The sequence below is a fragment of the Aegilops tauschii genome, chromosome 2 (assembly GCF_002575655.3).
Source record: "Aegilops tauschii subsp. strangulata cultivar AL8/78 chromosome 2, Aet v6.0, whole genome shotgun sequence".
Taxonomy (NCBI): domain Eukaryota; kingdom Viridiplantae; phylum Streptophyta; class Magnoliopsida; order Poales; family Poaceae; genus Aegilops; species Aegilops tauschii.
This window is the reverse complement of record NC_053036.3, coordinates 575,955,958-575,973,919: the sequence shown is the minus strand read 5'-3', so window position 1 is coordinate 575,973,919 and position 17,962 is coordinate 575,955,958. Positions and strand designations below refer to the sequence as shown.

At 46.3% G+C, this 17,962-nt stretch overlaps 4 protein-coding genes and 1 pseudogene across 4 annotated transcripts; 1 reads left to right on the top strand and 4 right to left on the bottom strand.

Annotated features, from left to right (window-relative positions):
- Window positions 1-945: 945 nt before the first annotated feature.
- On the bottom strand, window positions 946-2,043 carry LOC109783572 (BTB/POZ and MATH domain-containing protein 2-like). Its single transcript, XM_020342169.1, has one exon. It carries the CDS (start codon window positions 2,041-2,043, stop codon window positions 946-948), a length of 1,098 nt encoding a protein of 365 aa, XP_020197758.1.
- A 2,083-nt stretch (window positions 2,044-4,126) lies between these two features.
- Window positions 4,127-5,202, bottom strand: LOC109783571 (BTB/POZ and MATH domain-containing protein 2-like; annotated as a pseudogene).
- A 1,247-nt stretch (window positions 5,203-6,449) lies between these two features.
- LOC141041292 (BTB/POZ and MATH domain-containing protein 2-like) lies at window positions 6,450-6,953 on the bottom strand. The gene has a single exon (XM_073507425.1). The coding sequence runs from the start codon at window positions 6,951-6,953 to the stop codon at window positions 6,450-6,452; it is 504 nt and encodes a 167-aa protein (XP_073363526.1).
- A 327-nt stretch (window positions 6,954-7,280) lies between these two features.
- Window positions 7,281-8,538, top strand: LOC109783570 (uncharacterized). Its single transcript, XM_020342167.1, has 3 exons — window positions 7,281-7,361; window positions 7,461-7,601; window positions 8,071-8,538. The coding sequence occupies exons 1-3, from the start codon at window positions 7,281-7,283 to the stop codon at window positions 8,536-8,538; spliced, it is 690 nt and encodes a 229-aa protein (XP_020197756.1).
- Window positions 8,539-15,639: 7,101 nt separating this feature from the next.
- Window positions 15,640-17,693, bottom strand: LOC141041291 (BTB/POZ and MATH domain-containing protein 3-like). The gene is made up of 4 exons (XM_073507424.1): window positions 17,686-17,693; window positions 17,401-17,565; window positions 16,569-16,754; window positions 15,640-16,369 (listed from the first exon to the last, which is right to left on the bottom strand). Exons 1-4 carry the CDS (start codon window positions 17,691-17,693, stop codon window positions 15,640-15,642), a joined length of 1,089 nt encoding a protein of 362 aa, XP_073363525.1.
- Window positions 17,694-17,962: the final 269 nt, after the last annotated feature.

The window sequence follows — 17,962 nt, the reverse complement described above, 5'->3', positions numbered from 1 at the left end:
GAAGATATAGCAATATCAATTAATGCTCTCTCTATCTTCCATATTTGGTTGCGTATAACAATTTTCAATGTTGGCATGTAAAATATATACCAGTACAAACAAAAATTGTTGGTATAAAATACTTAAGAAATATATGTTGTAGAAACACTTGAGTAATTCAGAGCAAAAGAATGGCATTACTACACATATTATAGTATGTGTGTTTTTGAATAATTTTGTGGTACACGAAATAAGTACAAGAATATAAATATAAGATATTCAACTTGAAGTGTCTCTATGATGCACATATATTTTCCTTCTAAAACTGTAGGACGTGATAAGGAGCATTGGAATCATATTTCAACTTATAATATATATGCACACATAGAATAATATTTTATTTTCAAGCATGTAGTAGCGCATATATATATATATATATATATATATATATATATATATATATATATATATATATATATATATATATATATATATATATAGAGAGAGAGAGAGAGAGAGAGAGAGAGAGAGAGAGAAGAGTATAATCTGTCAAAAGTATTTGCTTTTAGTTTTGCTGTAGTGTTTGTATATCCCAATTTATCTTGACTGTTGAGATCAAATTGCATCTTAAAATTTCTCGGATGAGATTAAATTGTCCCCACTGGCACTGCATATGCCTGATCTGATCACACGCCCTTGGGTGCCAGTATCAGCGCATAAAAACAGTTATATACATCTCTAAAATGCAAACACAAAACAGAGAAAGTAGTAATAACAGAGCACAAATGGTATGTTGATTCATCTCAAAGTCCAAACCATGTGGTGCAGATTGAAAAACTAGGCGAAAGATGATGGATACGGATGTTTGTAGAATTCATAGTGCAAACCATCATGAGGGAATATTGGTCAAAATAATGAGAAACATTGGCCGACTGTGATTATGTTCCAATAAGTTCTAACATAAATTTATTTAAAGACAATTCTACCATAAATTACACGTACCCCTATTGACGACGGCAGATTCTGTTTCAAAATATCCACCATCACCCCCGGATAGCGTGTCATGAGGTGCTTGAATCCATTGGTCTCCTTCATGGCGTCGAGCACATCCTGCGACGACACAAATGCGATGCAAGCATTTTTGAGATGGACGCGGTCATACCACTCTGCCAAAGTTAGGGCGGTTGCCACTGTGTGCTCGTTTATGTTTTGGCATAGTTTCCCTTCGCACATCGTCGCTAGCCTGTCCAGGCCATATCGAACTCCGACAATGAACAAATGTTGCAGCGTCGCGCTTTTCTCAAGATCACAACCATGTGGGAGCGTATCCGTGTACATGAAATAAAGAAGCGCCTCGAAGATGACGGGGTCCATGTCATCAACCTTGACGGGTTTTGTAGGGTCCGCCTTCGTCGGGTCCAAAAGCTCTGCCCTGAAGGCCGGTGATCGTGCCGCCAGCACATGTCTATGAGCACGGAATGATTTGTCACCCACGATGAACGTTACATCCGCGCCTTCCTCGTCCTTCAACATCCTTGCAAAATCCTCTTGCAGATTCGACGGCGGGGCCGGGATGGCCAAAGTGTCATGCTTCCTCATGACAGTCAAAACACACCTGATCGTTACACAGTCCTCGTTGTCGGATAGCAGCCGTCGCAGCTTGGACTTCTGGACAAAGTGCTCGAAGCCCCAAAACATACCTGCGGACTGGAAGGTATGTTCTATGCTCCCTTGCACAAACACTTGGCCATCCTTGCCCAATAAACTCAGGGTGTAGTTGGTCTGCAACCCTAGTTCTCCATTGCATAGACGCAGATAAGCGGAGGCGTGGGCGCCACCGCCCGCCTTCCACCCGTCGGGGTAGAACGTGATGTCCCACTCGCAGCCGCCGACGAAGAATGTGCTCGACGAGACGAAGTTGCCGGCGCCCATGCCGTCTAGCAGCGACAAGCCCGTCACCTCAAAATTGTGCGCCGCGGTGTCGCCCTCCGTAAAACTCGTCGACCACGTCTCGGGCACATCCTGCTTCACCGGAGAAGAAGAAGAACCGATGGTGTTTCCCATCGGAATAGGTAGGAGATCGGGCGAAGGGCGAAGGGCGACGGGCTGGTGCTCAGGTTCGTGACATACGCGTCGCTTATGTATATATTATGCCAAAAGTGTTCAGAGTTCACGTCGCGTACGCAGGGACACATAGACGGATATTTACCCTGGTGCAATTCTGTAAGGACAGAGTTCACGTACCGTACGAGAGCGGCTGGTGTTGGAAGGCACCGGCAGGCGGCAGTGCCGTCAGCAACCGGGTCTCGCAATGAAATTCTTTTTTTTTTTTGCGAAATCTCGCAATGAAATTTTTGCCACGGATCAGGCCCTCGATTGCGTTTGCTTAGCCCTGGATTAGATGGGCCAGGCGTCCAGCAATTTTGTTTCGAAAAGAAAACTTGGCAAAAAAAACTTCTCTCTTTTTTTTGTATACAAGGGTCGAATTGCCCTTGCTTAATGCATGTACCTGGCGTTCTACAAAAATATTTTCCTAAGAAAAGACACCCAAAGCATCTTAATAAATCTGATAATATCAAGGAACACAGAGTACGACGGCAAAGCATCTTAATAAATCTGATAATATCAAGGAACACAGAGTACGACGGAGAGAGAAAAGACAAACAATCAACAGCAACAAAAAGGAGCTACAACAATAAACCATGCTGACCGTCTTATTCCTACGGCTGTACGTTTTCCTCCAGAGTTTGGAAATTGCATTGAACTGGCAATAGACTAAAGTGACACGTGAAAACGCCATCGCCATACCCTGCCCGTCTTTGCATTCTCAGGTATAGAACCATTTGATTTATTACAAAAATATTCCACCTGTTTCTTTTTACCCTGTATGTAAGATTTGCCTTAAGTCAAACTTTGCAAAGTTTGATCAAATTTACACTAAAAATATCATCATCTACAATACTAAAGATCTACAATATGAATTCCACGAGGCACCTAATGATTTTAATTCGAGTGTCGAGGCACCCTTCCAGCTCAGTCATACTCATCATACATCAGAGCTGAGCAAGTACAAATTTTGTACAAGATCGTATGAGCGGAGCCCGAGGAGCCAAGCACGGCTTGCCTCGTTCCCATCCTTTGTAAAACAGCGGCCGTTGTGCATGTAAAAAGAGAGGCCAACAGAGGAGGTCAGCGCCAGGACGCAGACGGAGGGCAAAACTGCACCGGGAACTCGCGAGGACCACAGCTTCATGTTGCGTGATCTGGGGGTCCTACCCGGCCGGCTCCGTGTGACCTGATTGCAAACCCAAAGACGGGAAACAAGATATGTAATGTTGTACTAATAAACTGTGAAAGGAAGTTGAAAATTGTAAAGCACAATAAGTCAATAATGTCAGGTTGAGAAAACCATCTGCTATGTTCGGACTGATTCTTCAGGGTGAAAACTTTGACTCTGACCTTTGTGGTTGGATCCGGCAACGATTGCGCTTGAGTCGTTTCCTTCCTGAAGGCGTTGCCGTTGAAGATCCACTTAATCCATGTGGTGTCAATGGTTGGTGCGGATATGGTCTGAGTTGTAGTTTGTCGATCGCTGATCTGATTGCTTTGGGGCTTTTATTTTTTTCTTTTTCTTTTTTCCAAGCCTACGCATAGCTTTTGGTCTTAGGACTTTGCTAGTTGCTGGCGTGTTTTCATGCGTGTGTCTGTTAAGTTGGCTGTGTGCATCCTAGTTATGCAGAGGCCGAGTGTGTGCTCATTATATTGTATCCTCTTGATGCTTTTTTGAGTCAATAAAATCCGCCCTTTGTCGAAAAAATGATCATACGCCCTTGGGTACGAGTATCAGCGCATGAAAACAGTTATATGCATGCAAAATCTAAAAACAAAAAACCTAAAATTCAAACAGAACAGAGGAAATACTAAAAACAGAGCAGATATGGTATTCAACTAAAAGTTCAAACCATGTTGTCCAGATGAAACTAACTAGGCAAACGATGATGTATATGGATGTTTTTAGAATGCATAGTGCAAACCATCTTGGGAGATGCTCAGAACATAAAAAAAGATACTGAATGCGATAATTTTTTGTTATGTTCAACTTAGTAATGAAATATATTTATTCAGAGAAAATTCTAGCATAAATTAGTCATACACTTGTTGAAGACAGCTTGTGTTTTAAGATATCCACCAGGGCCCACGGACAGCTTCTCATGAGGTGCTTGAATCCATCGGTTTCCTTGACGACGACCAGCACATCCTGTGACGACACAAATGTGATGCAAGCATTTTTTAGTCCCACGCGATCATGCTGCTCTGCTAAAGTTGGGTGGTCGCGACTGTTTGCTTATTTATGTTTTGGCATAGCATCCCTTCGCACATCGTCACTAGCCTGTCCAGTTCATATCGATCTCCGATAGCCAACAAACGCCACAATACCGCGTTCTTTTCAAGATCGCTACCATGTGGGAGTGCATCAATGTACATGAAATGAAGAAGTGCCTCGAAGATGTCGGACGTCATGTCATGAACATTGACGGGTTTTGTAGGGTCCTCCTTTGTCGTCGGGTCCAAAAGCTCTACCCTGAAGGCCGGCGACCGTGCCGCCAGAACGTGTCTATGAGTACGGAACGATTTGTCACCCACGATGAAGGTGGCATCCACGCCTTCCTCATCCTTCAACATCCTTTCAAAATCTTCGTGCAGATTTGACGGTGGGGTTGGGATGATGAAGGCACGCACCTCTTCCGTGCGATGATTCCTCATGACAGTCAAAACACACCTGATCGTCACACAGTCGTCGTTGCGGGAGACCAACCGTTGCAGCTTGGACTTCTTGACAAAGCGCTCATACCCCCAAAAGGTACCTGTGGATTTGAAGATATGCTCTAGGTTCACTTGCTCAAACACTTGGCCGTCCTTGCCCAATAAACTCAGGGTGTAGTTGGTCTGCACCCCTGGTTCTCCTATGCAGAGACGCAAGAAGGCCGAGGCGTGGGCACCTCCGTCCACCTTCCACCCATCCGGGTAGAACGTGATGTCCCAGTCGCAATCACCGACTCTGGACGTGCTCGACGAGACCAAGTTGCCGGCGCCCATGCCGTCCAGCAGAGAGAAGCCCGTGAGCTGGAAACTGTGCGCCGCGGTGTCGCCCTCTGTAAAACTCGTCGACCACGTCTCCAGCACGCACTGCTTAGCCGGAGAAGAGCCGAAGGTGTTTCCCATGGCAAAACGTGGGAGATCGAGCCAAGGGCAACGGGCTGGCGCTGCAGGTTCGTGACATACGCCTCGCTTATGTATTCAGCAGGAACAGGGTACCTATGCCAAAATTGTTAAGAGTTCAGTTGACGTACGCATGGAGAGGATGGAATATAATCCTTCAAAGATGGTTTCCTGATATATTCTGTGGTGTAATTCTGTAAAGACAGAGTTCACGTAGGTACGGGAGCGGCTGGGATTGGAAGGCAACGTCAGTGCCGTCAGAACCAGGAGCCATCGCCCGGCGCCTTGGTCGAACGTGCCGAGAGGGTCGTCCCATGAAAATTCTTGCCACGGACCAGGCCATCGATTGTGTGTCCTTAGTCTCCCTGCATTCCAGATGGGCCAGCAATTTTGTCTCCCAAAGAAAACATGGCCAGAAATTTTCTCTATACAAGAGGGTCCAATTGCTTTTGCCTAATGCATTACCTGGTGTTCTACAAAACTAGTATTTCTTTTCTAAGAAAAGACAACCAAAGCATATTAATAATGTGATAAATATCAAGGAACATGGAGTACGGCGGAGAGAGAAAAGACACACAATCAACAACAAAAACATCAATATATTGCAAAGCATAGTTCATATATGTTGTACTAATGCATGCTATGTCGACCAAAATCACGCGAGAGCTAACATTGGCACAAACTCGGCTCATTTTCAACCTGAGCTACAAAATAGACTCATGCTCTGCTAATTTATTTTGGAATCAATCCCGGTGTAGCTAAAAGAAGATTCGCTGTGAGAAGGCGCATACAACGGGGCGTGGCACAGGCGGCGCTCTTGGCCGGTGTGACGCTTCAATGTCGGCTCCAATGAGAGGTCGTGTCCGCTCTGAGCCGGCATGAATGCGACGATGGTGCTCTCGAGCAGCATGAATGCGTGGCAACCGTTTCACGCGGAAAAGGGCACGAGTGAGGGAGAGGGTTTTGGTTGGGACCAACAGGTTGTTGACGTCCGGACTAATCCACGAACGGATGGGATACCGCATTGGATGCCATAATACGTTTCGACCACGTGGTTCGAACAGATGCGAACGGTTTGAGAGTCGAGATGCCTTAAACTATAGGGATACAAAGTGGCGATCCGGGGAAACATAGAAAGCTTGAATGCATAAGATTATAATAGTCCATAAAGCCATGTTCAACAAGCAAATTGAAAAGCAACTAACTAGACCATCACTCCAATCGACTCGGTCTGCTGCTGGGTACATCATTTATGCAACCCTGTTTTTCAAGACGGTCAGATCACACCTGATGGTGAAGCAGTCGTCGTCCTGCAACTTGCACTTCTCAATAATCAGCGGATCTTCCCAACCACGAAAAGTCCCAGCACCATCCTTGAACAGAATAGTTCGTGTTGCCGCCACAGGCTCCGTGCCTTTGTACGCCTTGCCATCGTTCCCCAGAAAACTAAGCGTGAACTTCACCTTGATGCCCAGTTGCTCCACCCTTCCTTTGAGAGACAGTTGGGCGAACGCGTGGCCAACGTATGTGTCAGGGTAGAAATCGATGCACCAGTTATAGCCGCCGACGCTGAACGTCTTCGAGCTTACATGGTTGAGGGTGCCCATGCCGTCGAGCTGCGAGTAGTTTGTCACCTTGAAATTGTGTGCACCGGTGGCGGCCTCCGTCAGGCACGTCGACCACCCCTCTCCCCAGAAAGGAGTGAATTGCAAAAAACATCGACACTTCAGGCTAGGTTTGCAGGTATCACACATATACGAAATTGTGCCAAAAAGTATTAAATTTTTTCATAATTTTTTGCAAAAAACACTAGTTGCTTGTTTCGACCGTTTTAAGTGCGTTTATGACAAGGGGGGCCCGCATCCGTCGACGTGGCAGCACTGTTCACACGGCAACGCCGTTAGACGGCGTTACACGCCGCTGGCGCACTGGTTCGAGCCGGGCGGGTCAAACACCCCGAAGGGGTGCAGGCCCCACCCCCAGCCCTCACTCTCTCCCGTCCTTCTCCCTCTCTCTGCTCCCGCTCGTTTGCCGCCGCCGCCCCCTCCCACATCTCCGACCGCCGTCGCCGCCGCGTCACCATGGTTTCCTGGTCTGATGACGACAGCAGCGAGAACTCTCACCAGTACGCCGACTCAGCTTCAGACGAGGGCATCATCAAGGTGAGTTGCTCGAGCTCAAGCTAGGGTTAGGGTTGCGATTTGGGGATTTTTCTGTTGAGCTTGATCTGAAGTTTTGTTGCCTTTCCTTTGCACCTCCAGATCCCTGAGACCATCCATGACTCCGATTTCGAGGGCACTGAACCTGATCTTTTGTGCAATGAACACTCCCTACCAGCAGAGAGGCGTGTTGCTTTCCAGGGCATCCATACTGGCAGGAGGTTCTTTGCTTGTGCTGTGAAGGTATGTGCCAAATTTATGCTAATCTGGTCACTGTTTAGTACTGATTTTATAGTTAGCAGATCTGGTGTGCTAGTTGCTCAGTGAGGTCATTGTTTATATGTGAGCATGTGCAGAGTGTTGTCAGCAGATCTGGCCTGTTAGGTAGGTTGCTAATTAGTTATGTATTTTCTGTGATAGTAGTGGGTTAGGGAGGTCATTGTTTATATGTCAGTATGTGCATAGGGTTGGGAGCACTGATTGAGACTTCTTACTTTATAGCATGTGGATTAGTGGGCACTGTAATTGTTTAAAGTAAGCACTGATTGAGCATTGATTGAGACTTCTTACTTTATAAAGTAGTGCACTGATTGAGACTTCTTACTTTATACCTGTTTGTTACTTTATAGCATGTGGATTAGTGAGCACTTTACACCATTTGTTACTTTGTAGCATTGTGTTACTTTATACCTGTTTAACACTAAAATTACAGGAGGGAAGAAACTGTGGGCTAGTTGAATGGGTTGATCCATTTTGGCCAGCTACAATGGAGAATGCATTGACCAAGTTGTGGGATAAGTATGAAGAGTGCAGGAGGAGCAAGATTGAGGACAATCTGGAAAGCTCATTTGATGTTCACAATCTGACACAACAGAAGATCAAGCTGCAGGCAAGTTATGAGAGGTTGGTTGAAGATGTCAACGGCCTTTTGGATGCCCAGGAGCAGAGGGCTCGGATGGAGAGAGGTAAGATGCAGAACAAACCTGATGAGAGCAAGCTGCAGGAGAAGTATGACATGCTCAAGAACCTGACAGTTGCTCAAGCCAATGTCATTAGGAACATGAAGTTGAAGCTTGCTGAAGAGAAGATTAAGTTGCAGGCCCACATTGATGAGCTTGAGAAGGTTGTCGAGCAGACCAAGCTGAAGCTGAATGGGATCAAAGCCATCTTAGATGAATGAGCAATATAATGTAATATGCTGCTTATTAGTACCACCAGCATGGTTATGGGATGATGAGTACTATTATTATGGTTATGTAATGACTACTATTAGATGAATGATCTAGTAATATCTGAATTATGGTTATGTAATGTACCTATTTAGCATTAAGCACTATCGTGTAATATGGTACTTATTAGTTATGATTATGTATGAATCTTCCAGTTATGCTGAATCTGATGCTGTTGGTTGGTTGGTTTTGTCAATGCCGATAGACCCTAGACTCACTTTGGTTGGTTTAGTCGATGATGATAGACCCTAGACTCACTTTGGTCGGTTTTGTCGATGACGAGAGACCCTAGACTCACTTTGGTTGGTTTTGTCGATGACGAGAGACCCTAGACTCACTTTGGTGGGTTTCTCGACGCCGATAGACCCTGGACTCACTTTGGTGGGTTTTTCGACGCCGAGTGACCCTAGACTCACTTGGTTGGTTTTGTCGATGACGAGAGACCCTAGACTCACTTTGGTTGGTTTTGTCGACGCCGAGAGACCCTAGACTCACTTTGGTTGGTTTTGTCGATGACGAGAGACCCTAGACTCACTTTGGTGGGTTTTGTCGATGACGAGAGACCCTAGACTCACTTTGGTGGGTTTCTCGACGCCGATAGACCCTAGACTAACTTTGGTGGGTTTTTCGACGCCGAGTGACCCTAGACTCACTTTGGTGGGTTTTTCGACGCCGAGTGACTCTAGACTCACTTTGGTGGGTTTTTCGACGCAGAGTGACCCTAGACTCACTTTGGTGGGTTTTTCGACGCAGAGTGACCCTAGACTCACTTTGGTGGGTTTTTTGACGCAGAGTGACCCTAGACTCACTTTGGTGGGTTTTTCGACGCCGAGTGACCCTAGAATCATAGTAAGCATCATCATCATCCATCTAAGCCAACATCATCACCAGAATCACCAGCATCACAGCCAACATTTTCAGGTTCTCACATCCATCACAACCAACATTTAAGATAAACATCCAAGTTCTCACAACCAACAATGGTTCAAAGCCAACATAGGCATCATAGGTTCTGAAAGCCAACAAAGGCATAGTCTAGTTGAAAGCCAACATAGGCATCATAGGTTCTGAAAGCCAACAAAGGCATAATCTAGTTCACAGCCAACACATAGACATCACATGTCAACAAAGACAAAGGCATCTAGTTCCTAGAAGCATAGAAGTACTCTTTCAACTTGTATGAAGACGTCCTTTTTCTTCCACTCTGTCTTGGAGCTTGAAAAGTTGACCTGTTTCATGTAGCAGAGGTAGAGGCTGTACCAGCATTGGTAGCTTTCTTCCGGGGAGACCTCCTTGGAGGAGGAGCAGGTGTAGTGGCAGCAGGTGTAGCTTTCTTCCTAGGAGACCTCCTTGGAGGAGCAACAGGTGTAGTGGCAGCAGGTGTAGGAGCAGCAGTTGATGGAGATGGCCTCTTCCTTGGTGGTGCAACAGCTGTAGGTGCAGTAGTAGATGAAGATGGCCTCTTCCTTGGTGGTGCAGCAGCTGTAGATGCATTTGTTGTTGAAGTAGAAGTCTGTGACCTGTTTGGCTGCATTTCAAAAACAGTTAAGGCTTGTGAGTTACAATGGAGACAAAATAAAGAGAATTGAGGTGCTACTATAACTAACCTGATGCTGGTTCATTCTCATAGCAAGAGCTGGCTTGAGGGGCTTGGAGCAAACATTGTATCTATGCCCTACAAGTTTGCAGTTGCTGCAAGTAATAGATGCCATCCTAGATGTATCTCTTGGTGCTGGCTTTTCAAATTGGTTTTTCCTCCTCTTTGTTTGTTGCTTCCCAACCATGTCTTTGAATACTGGAGGCTCTATGTCCTGAGTTCTTGTCCTTGGCCACAGGTTTGGACCAGGCACAGGAAATATGATATGTGCAAATGCTTTTTTATACATTTCCTTTTTGAAGAAATCAGCAACAAAGTCCTCTGGCTGCAACTTAGCTTTCACTATTGCAGAAACTGCATGATGGCAAGGCATAGAAGTCATATCCCATTTCCTACATCCACATGTTCTGTCCAGCAAGTTCACTGAGTAGGTGTTTTCTCCACTAGTCACTTGGTAGATGTTAGGACCAGCCATCAAACTCTGGCACCACCTTGAGTTGTACTTTGTCTCCTCTAACATTTCAGCATAGGTAGGGCAAATCTCCCAATTTGCTGTCTCTGTCTTTGTTCTATTCTTGTTAAATTTGACCATCAATTTTGTCCTAATTCCTTCTATCATGGTCACTATTGGCTTGCCTCTGACATCTAATATCATTTTATTAAACACCTCACTGATGTTGTTCACTACCAGATCAGTTTTGCAATTAAAATCCATAGCATGCCTGGCCCAAGTATGAACAGGGATTTTGTGAAGCCATGTCCAAGCAGCCTTACACTCTCTTTTCAAAGCATTCATTGCATCAAGGTGTTCATTCTCAGTATAAGAGTAGCTAGCTGCATCCATGTGTTTCTTTAATTCATCACCTCTAAAACCAGCAGTTTGGAAATTCTGGTAGATATGTCTAAGGCAGAATCTTTGTGGACAATTGGGGAAAACATGGTTTATTGCATTTAAAAGCCCCTGTTTGAAACAATGGGAAATAAAGCTAAGCATTGGTCCTATAAACAATGAAACAATGAAGCTATACCAATGTGCATATGAAACCATGAAAGCTAGTGCAATATTGTATGAGAAGAGAAGTTTACCTTCTGCCTATCAGAGATGATGGTATAATAACCAAACTTCCCACTTTCTCCACCAAGTGCATCTTTAAGCTGTGTTAAGAACCAGGTCCAGCTGTCTTTGTCCTCTTTGTCAACAACTCCAAATGCTATAGGGTAGATATTATTGTTCTCATCCCTTCCTGTTGCAGCAAGGATCTGTTGACCTGTTGACAGCTTGATAAAACAACCATCTACCCCTGCAAAGCTGACAATTGTGAGAACATAGTGTATGTAATGTGAGCACATAAACAATTCACAACTTAGTAAATGAAATGTACCTATGAATGGTCTGCATCCATTCAAAAACCCTTCTTTGCAAGCACTTAGACAGAAAAAGAGGCCATGAAACCTAGGGTTTTTGCTTGGGTGCTCTGGTACATGCCTAGTAGTAACAATACATCTAGAGCCTGGGTTTGTATCCAACACAGCCTGCAAATAATCTCTTATTCTAGTGTATTGTCCTCTCTGATCTCCTTGGACAACCTTCAATGCTTGCTTCCTAGCCCTGTAGGCCATATGGGTGGACATCTCTATTCCATATTTCTTCTTCAGTGTCTGCATTATTGTGGTGACTGGTGTGCCAATATCAACTCTCATCATTGCCTCACACTGGTGTGCAACCCATTTTGCAGTGACCTTGGTGTTCTCTCCTACAGCTGGGCATGTGTGCACAAAATTTGCCTTCCTTATGCAAAAAGTAGTCTCATTTGCAACAACAGAAGCTGCAATAAAGAAAGGGCATTTTGCATTTGTGCACACAACTATGATGCTGTCATTGTAGTTTCTGTGGAACTCATAATTCCTATTCTGAGTTATGTGCAATGTCTGAATTGCTCTCCTAAACTGATACACATTGAGGAAATAAAGTTTTCTGCAAAACTGCTCCTCTAGGTTCTCTCTCTCCTCACTGTACCAGATCCTTGGCAAAGATCTCACTGATCTGCTCTTCCTTCCATTGGGCAGAACAAATTGTACTTCCACAGCTCCATCATCATATTCCCGCTTCAAAACACCAAGATCTGGCTCCTCATCTGATGATGGTGCCCAAACATCCTCAAATCTCTGTTCCAAGCTAGAATGTGACCTCTCTGTTGGCCCTTTTCTAGCTTTCTTCTTCTTTGTAGGCACCTCTTGCTGCTCCACCTGCTCATCTTTTTCCACCTGCTCCTCTTGGTGCACCTGCTCCTCTTGCTCCACCTCCACATTTTGCCCTTCCTCATCTTCATCATACAGTTCATCCACATCAGTGTCTCCATCAAAATGAATGAGTGGATCCTCTCTTTGCTTCCTCATCTCATTAAGCCTCTGAAGATAGTCCTCATCTGCATCCAGATCTGAATCATCTTCAGTTAGAAGAATTGGTAGCTTCTGCTTAACCTTATTTACATGCTCAGCTGCAATCTTATGTTTCCTAAATTTGGCAATCTTTGTTCTCCTCTTCAACTCCATTAATGTCTCCAGTTCATCCTAATCTGCTGCATTGGATTGGTCCATGGCAGCATTTGTATCCAGATCATGGTTTGTGCTCTGCTGTGTAGTGAAGAACTGCAATGGCTCTGGCTGACTCTGTATTATACTTTTTGGTGGTGATCTTAAGAGAACACCAGAAGGATTTACTACATACACAGGGTTCTCTCCTATATGGCTCAAAGGAACCTGCTCCTCAACCAGATAGCCTGAGTTCAAATCTGCAGGTCTTGGATCAGTGCCCCTAACCACTGTCAAGTTCACTACATGCTGATCATTGTTAGCAATATGGTCAAGCATTTCATCCACCTTATCATCGTCACAAATTTCATCCATTCATGTAATCCCCACACCAGGATCCCTCACAAAATACATGAAATCATTAAGCCCATATCCCTCTGTCTCTATTAGGGCAACCAAATTATAATATGTTATGTCTGAAATGCAAACTGATCTCTTCAAGTTGTCTCTGTCATGGAAGTGCATTCTAACTTCCCAAACATCATCGTTCAAACTACACACAAATAATTAAAATAGCTTAATTAACAGAGCACTAAAACAGAGCACCAATGTACTATAAACATGCATAATTCCTAAAACAGAGCACCAATGTACTGTAAAAAAATGCATAATTCCTAAAACAGAGCACTAAAACAGAGTAATCAACATTATAATTGCTACAATACAGTACAGTACACTCTGAAAACAACAAACACCTTCTGAAAACCACTGTCAAGTTCTGAAAACCAGTCAACTTCACTGTCAAACCAATGCAAACTGATCTCTCCAAGTACAGTACCCTGCTAACTACTCTGCTGACTACATCATCAACTAGCTACTCTGTTAACTACAAATCAACCGCAGCTAAATCACAATAAAGAGAGCACCAATTAACAGTGCCAAAAAACCTAACCCTAACCCTAGAATCGATCTACAGGAAGAGGGAAGAGGGAAGAGGGAAGAGGAAACTCACTAGACGCCGCCGAATGACGAGGCAATCCGGTGACTCTCCGACGGATTCTCCTTCACTGCCCTGGCCCAAGATCTTGCCGCCGCATATTCGAGACAGTGCCGGGGGCTCTGGCTGGGGCTGCTCGTATTCGACGGCCAGCTAGGGTTTGAGCTCCCGCATATATCTCCCACAGGTGGACCATCGTCTCCAACGCCGGCAGACCCGCCGCAGTCGCCGCCTGCGCCGCCAGCCGTCGCCATGACTGAGAGGAGAGAGTGCGGGGGAGGAAAAGAGAGTTAGAGGAGCGGACCGGGCGGGGTACGGCTCGAAGACTAAGCGGCCCGGCTCGAACCGGTGCGCCAGCGGCGTGTAACGCCATCTAACAGCGTTGCCGTGTGAACAGTGCTGCCACGTCGACGGATGCAGGCCCCCTTGTCATAAACGCACTTAAAATGGTCCAAACAAGCAACTAGTGTTTTTTGCAAAAAATTATGAAAAAAATTAGTGTTTTTGGCACAATTTCGTATATGTGTGGTACCTGCAAACCTAGCCTGAAGTGTCGATGTTTTTTGCAATTCACTCCCCCAGAAAGAGATGGTGTTTCCCATGGCAGAGTCGGCGGACGACAAGGGCAACGGGTGAGCGGGTCTTGTTTATACGTATATATAGAAAGCTTGAAAGAAACATGGCCATAGTTGTAAGCTATTTTCTCAAGGAGAACCGATTAATATACTACTAGTAGGATACCAAGTCGGATTAGGAGAATCGTCCCGCGAGCTAAGTACGTACGTACGTGCTGCCTTCGGGCTTCCGGTGTCACGTGTACACCTAGTTATGGCTTCAGGGTGCAAAACGGTAAGTCCGGGCGATCTCGGCTAAGCTGTTTTTTTCTTGATCAGATCTATTATAAAGATTCACCAGTAGTATAAAGCACCTCAAACATAATAAAAATTACATCGAGGTCCACGGATCACCGAACGACCATTGCCGTAGTCAAAACGAGCCACCACGCGCCGCTGTCGCCGCTCCCATACCGGAGCCGGCCACACAGCCGAAAAGTCTTCGTGCACGTGCCCCTAAGGACCAGCACCCTGGAGCCGGAGTCGTCGCCTTTGAATCCTTGAATCGATCTGAAGAACTTGACACCAAATGTCGCTGTTGCGTACGCACGGTGAGAAACCCTAACCTCGCCGCCCCAAGGAGCTGATAGAATCTACGCCGGAGCTCTGTCTAATCCATCTAAAAGGATGAACTTGACGAGGATTGGAGTCAGGAAGACTTACTCGAAGAAGGAGCGCCACCATCCATCGAAACGCCGCTCCTGAAAGGACTAAAACTCTACCTATCTACTACCGGGAGTCGAGACACCAGGATTCTCCTCCCCGTCACCGGCCGCAAAAGCGGCAGATGGAGGGGAGGTGAATCCACGGGCTCGCCGGAGGAGATTGAGGGGAGGAAGGCTTTCCCAAGTCGCCTTGGGAGAGAGGAATGGCTAAGATGGTGATATCAAACAAGTAAGCTTTGTTTGACACGAATATAAGAGGTCGGCTTTAGAGTTGGCTCGCATTTAACCGTAATGGTTTTGAGTGGATTTTGGGCCAATAAAAAATAGCACGTTCACTTTCGAAAATGGCTTGACCTACTCATGCTCAAGTTAAAAGGTTATAATTTATGTAAACAGAATAGGGTGTGTGGTCTGGACATATATAAGCTTGATACAATAAAATTATGGAAATGATAGTTGCATCAATATATTGCAATTCGCAAAAGAAAAAACATCAGTACATTGCAAAGCATAGGTCTTATATGTTCCGCTACGTAAATTATGCTATGTCAACCAAAATCAAACGAGCTAACATTGGTGCAAACCCGGGCCATTTTCAATTGAGCTACAAATTAAACAGACTCATGCTCTACTAATTTATTTTGGAGTCAATCTCCGGTGTAGCTAGAAGACGAGCTGCTATGAGTGGCTTCGACTCGAGCTCTTTTGGCAGCCCTACCACCAGCGATGGCGACGCTGTTTATGATGTCCCCTACAACGGAAGGGCAGCTGGATATGAGATGCTTGAATCCATCGGTCTCCTGGATGTCACTGAGCACACCATGAGAGGACAGGAATCCAAGGCATGCATGCTTGAGTTCCACGCATTGGTGCTGCTCCGCTAAGGCAAGTGTGGTGGCAACTGTGTGCACGTCGATGCTCTCGCATAGCCTTTGTTCACGCATTGCCGCGAGCCTATCCAGCCCATACCGATCCGCGGCAACGAACAAGTGTTGCAATGGCGCATTCTTGTCTACACCACTGTCATGTGGAAAGGTATCCGTGTAGATGAAGTGGAGGAGTGCCTGGAAGATGGCGGGCTCGATGTCGTCGACCTTGATGTGTCGAGTAGCGTTCTCCTCCATTCCGCTAAAGAGCTCCGCCTTGAACACTAGCGATCGTGCAGCCAACATGCATCCATGAGCGTGGAACAACTGGTCGCTCACGCTGAATGTCACGTCCGTGCCTTCCCCGCCCTCCAGCATGTCTACCAGGTGGTCATGGAGATTCGACCGGGGGATGACGACGGTGCTCCGGTCCTCCGTGTGATGCGTGATGACGGTCAAGACGCACCTGATTGTGAAGCAGTCATCAACGATATGCTTCTTGAAGAAGAATCTAGTATAGCCATAATAACAACCCGACAACTCGAAGATATGTCTTAAGGCGCTTCTTCGTATGGTTGCATTCCCGTCTCTATCCAATAAACTTAAAGTGTACTTGGCTCTCGTACCTGGCCATGGTTCTCCTCTATATAGACACAAGAAGGCCGAGGTGTAGGAAAGCATCCTCTTCTGTTTGTCCGTCAGGGTAGAACCTGATACACCAGTCATAACCACCGGCGCCGAACCTTCTCGAGCAAATGTAGTCGCCGGGACGAAAGCCGTCGAGCAGCGAGTAACCGGTGATCTCGAAGTTGTGCGCCACGGTGACCGTGCTCGCCAGGGATCTCGATGACGATGTCTTCACTGGGTACTCATCGTAGTTAGCCGACGAGGCCGAGCTGCTAGACATGTCGAATCAAGGGAACTCGCGTGAAAAAAAGGTGGAGGATCAAGGGCGACGCCTCACGATCGAACTCAGGGTCGTCGTTGGCCTCGGATGTGTGAGATTTGGACATTGCGTGCACGCCTTGCCGTCTTTATATGGATACACACGTCGCGTCGGTTGTACCACCCAAACTAATAAGGAATCCGATAGCTGCTGGGATACCGATCGAACAGGAACTCGAACACAGAGCGCGCTTCTATACGTGGTCCAATTTTCATCCTGCCTTCCGGCCGGCCGGTGCCGCGTGCACACGCGCGCACTATCGTATCGACTCGATGCAAAAAAAAAAGAAGAAGAAGAAGAAGAAAACGCACGCACGCACTAGATGGAGTGCACGTACATGCATGCACGGATGCTGCTTCTCGTCAAACGCACATGCGACGTCGTCACCGGACCCCCCTCTCTCTCTCTCTCTCTCTTTCTTTCTTGGATTTTCCCGTCAACTGCCTGAAATTATGGGCCCCTCTCGCTCGCTCGCTAGCTCGTTTTGGCGAATCAATCGGCGTGCACCTTTAATTGCGCACCTCACCTCTCTCTCCCCCATTCACGCGCGCGTGCGGCGCTCAATCCATCGCGTCTCCTTCCTCTCCTCCGCTCACCGCGCCGCCATCGTCCACTCCGCCACGACGCCCGGCAGAGCCTGAATCTTCTCTACTCGTTCGTGCGTAACAGATCTCTTTTGGTTGGTTCCCAACTTGTTTGTTTCTTTACTCTTTAGCTGCGGGAACTCCGGCAAAAACGACAAATTTGACCTGTGGACGAAACAATATCACAAAATGAACCGTTGGCGTAAAAAATTTCACCCAACTAATCTTTTTATGTAGATCCCGACAGTTAGGCATCACACTACACTGTACAGCGCCTGACTGACATGAGCTACATACCTGGCCATCCTCGCACCCCGGGCTGCCTGAAAAATGCTAAGTCAGTGTGCAACGCCTGAGAGCTAGGCACTACACTATACAGTGTGGCGCCTAGCCTCTACGCGTTGCACTAGTGGCTGCACTATCACTACCACTAGTGCAACGCCTACATGCTAGGCGCTACACCCGAAGCTTCCCAAGGCTCGACGCTTCCGGCTGTGCATCTATCCCGATCGTCGACGCCCATGCCCCCGCAAGGTACTCGGGGCTTGAGCGCTCACCGGCAACAATGCCATCT

Coding starts and splice junctions, on each gene's coding strand:
- LOC109783572 (XM_020342169.1), bottom strand. CDS start 2,043: ATGGGAAACACCATCGGTTCTTCTTCTTCTCCGGTGAAGCAGGATGTG.
- LOC141041292 (XM_073507425.1), bottom strand. CDS start 6,953: ATGTGTGATACCTGCAAACCTAGCCTGAAGTGTCGATGTTTTTTGCAA.
- LOC109783570 (XM_020342167.1), top strand. CDS start 7,281: ATGGTTTCCTGGTCTGATGACGACAGCAGCGAGAACTCTCACCAGTAC. Junction 7,362..7,460: donor CAGACGAGGGCATCATCAAG/GTGAGTTGCTCG, acceptor TTGCACCTCCAG/ATCCCTGAGACCATCCATGA. Junction 7,602..8,070: donor TCTTTGCTTGTGCTGTGAAG/GTATGTGCCAAA, acceptor CTAAAATTACAG/GAGGGAAGAAACTGTGGGCT.
- LOC141041291 (XM_073507424.1), bottom strand. Junction 16,755..17,400: donor GAGTGGACGATGGCGGCGCG/GTGAGCGGAGGA, acceptor CATGTCTAGCAG/CTCGGCCTCGTCGGCTAACT. Junction 16,370..16,568: donor GGTTATGACTGGTGTATCAG/GTTCTACCCTGA, acceptor TGGCTATACTAG/ATTCTTCTTCAAGAAGCATA.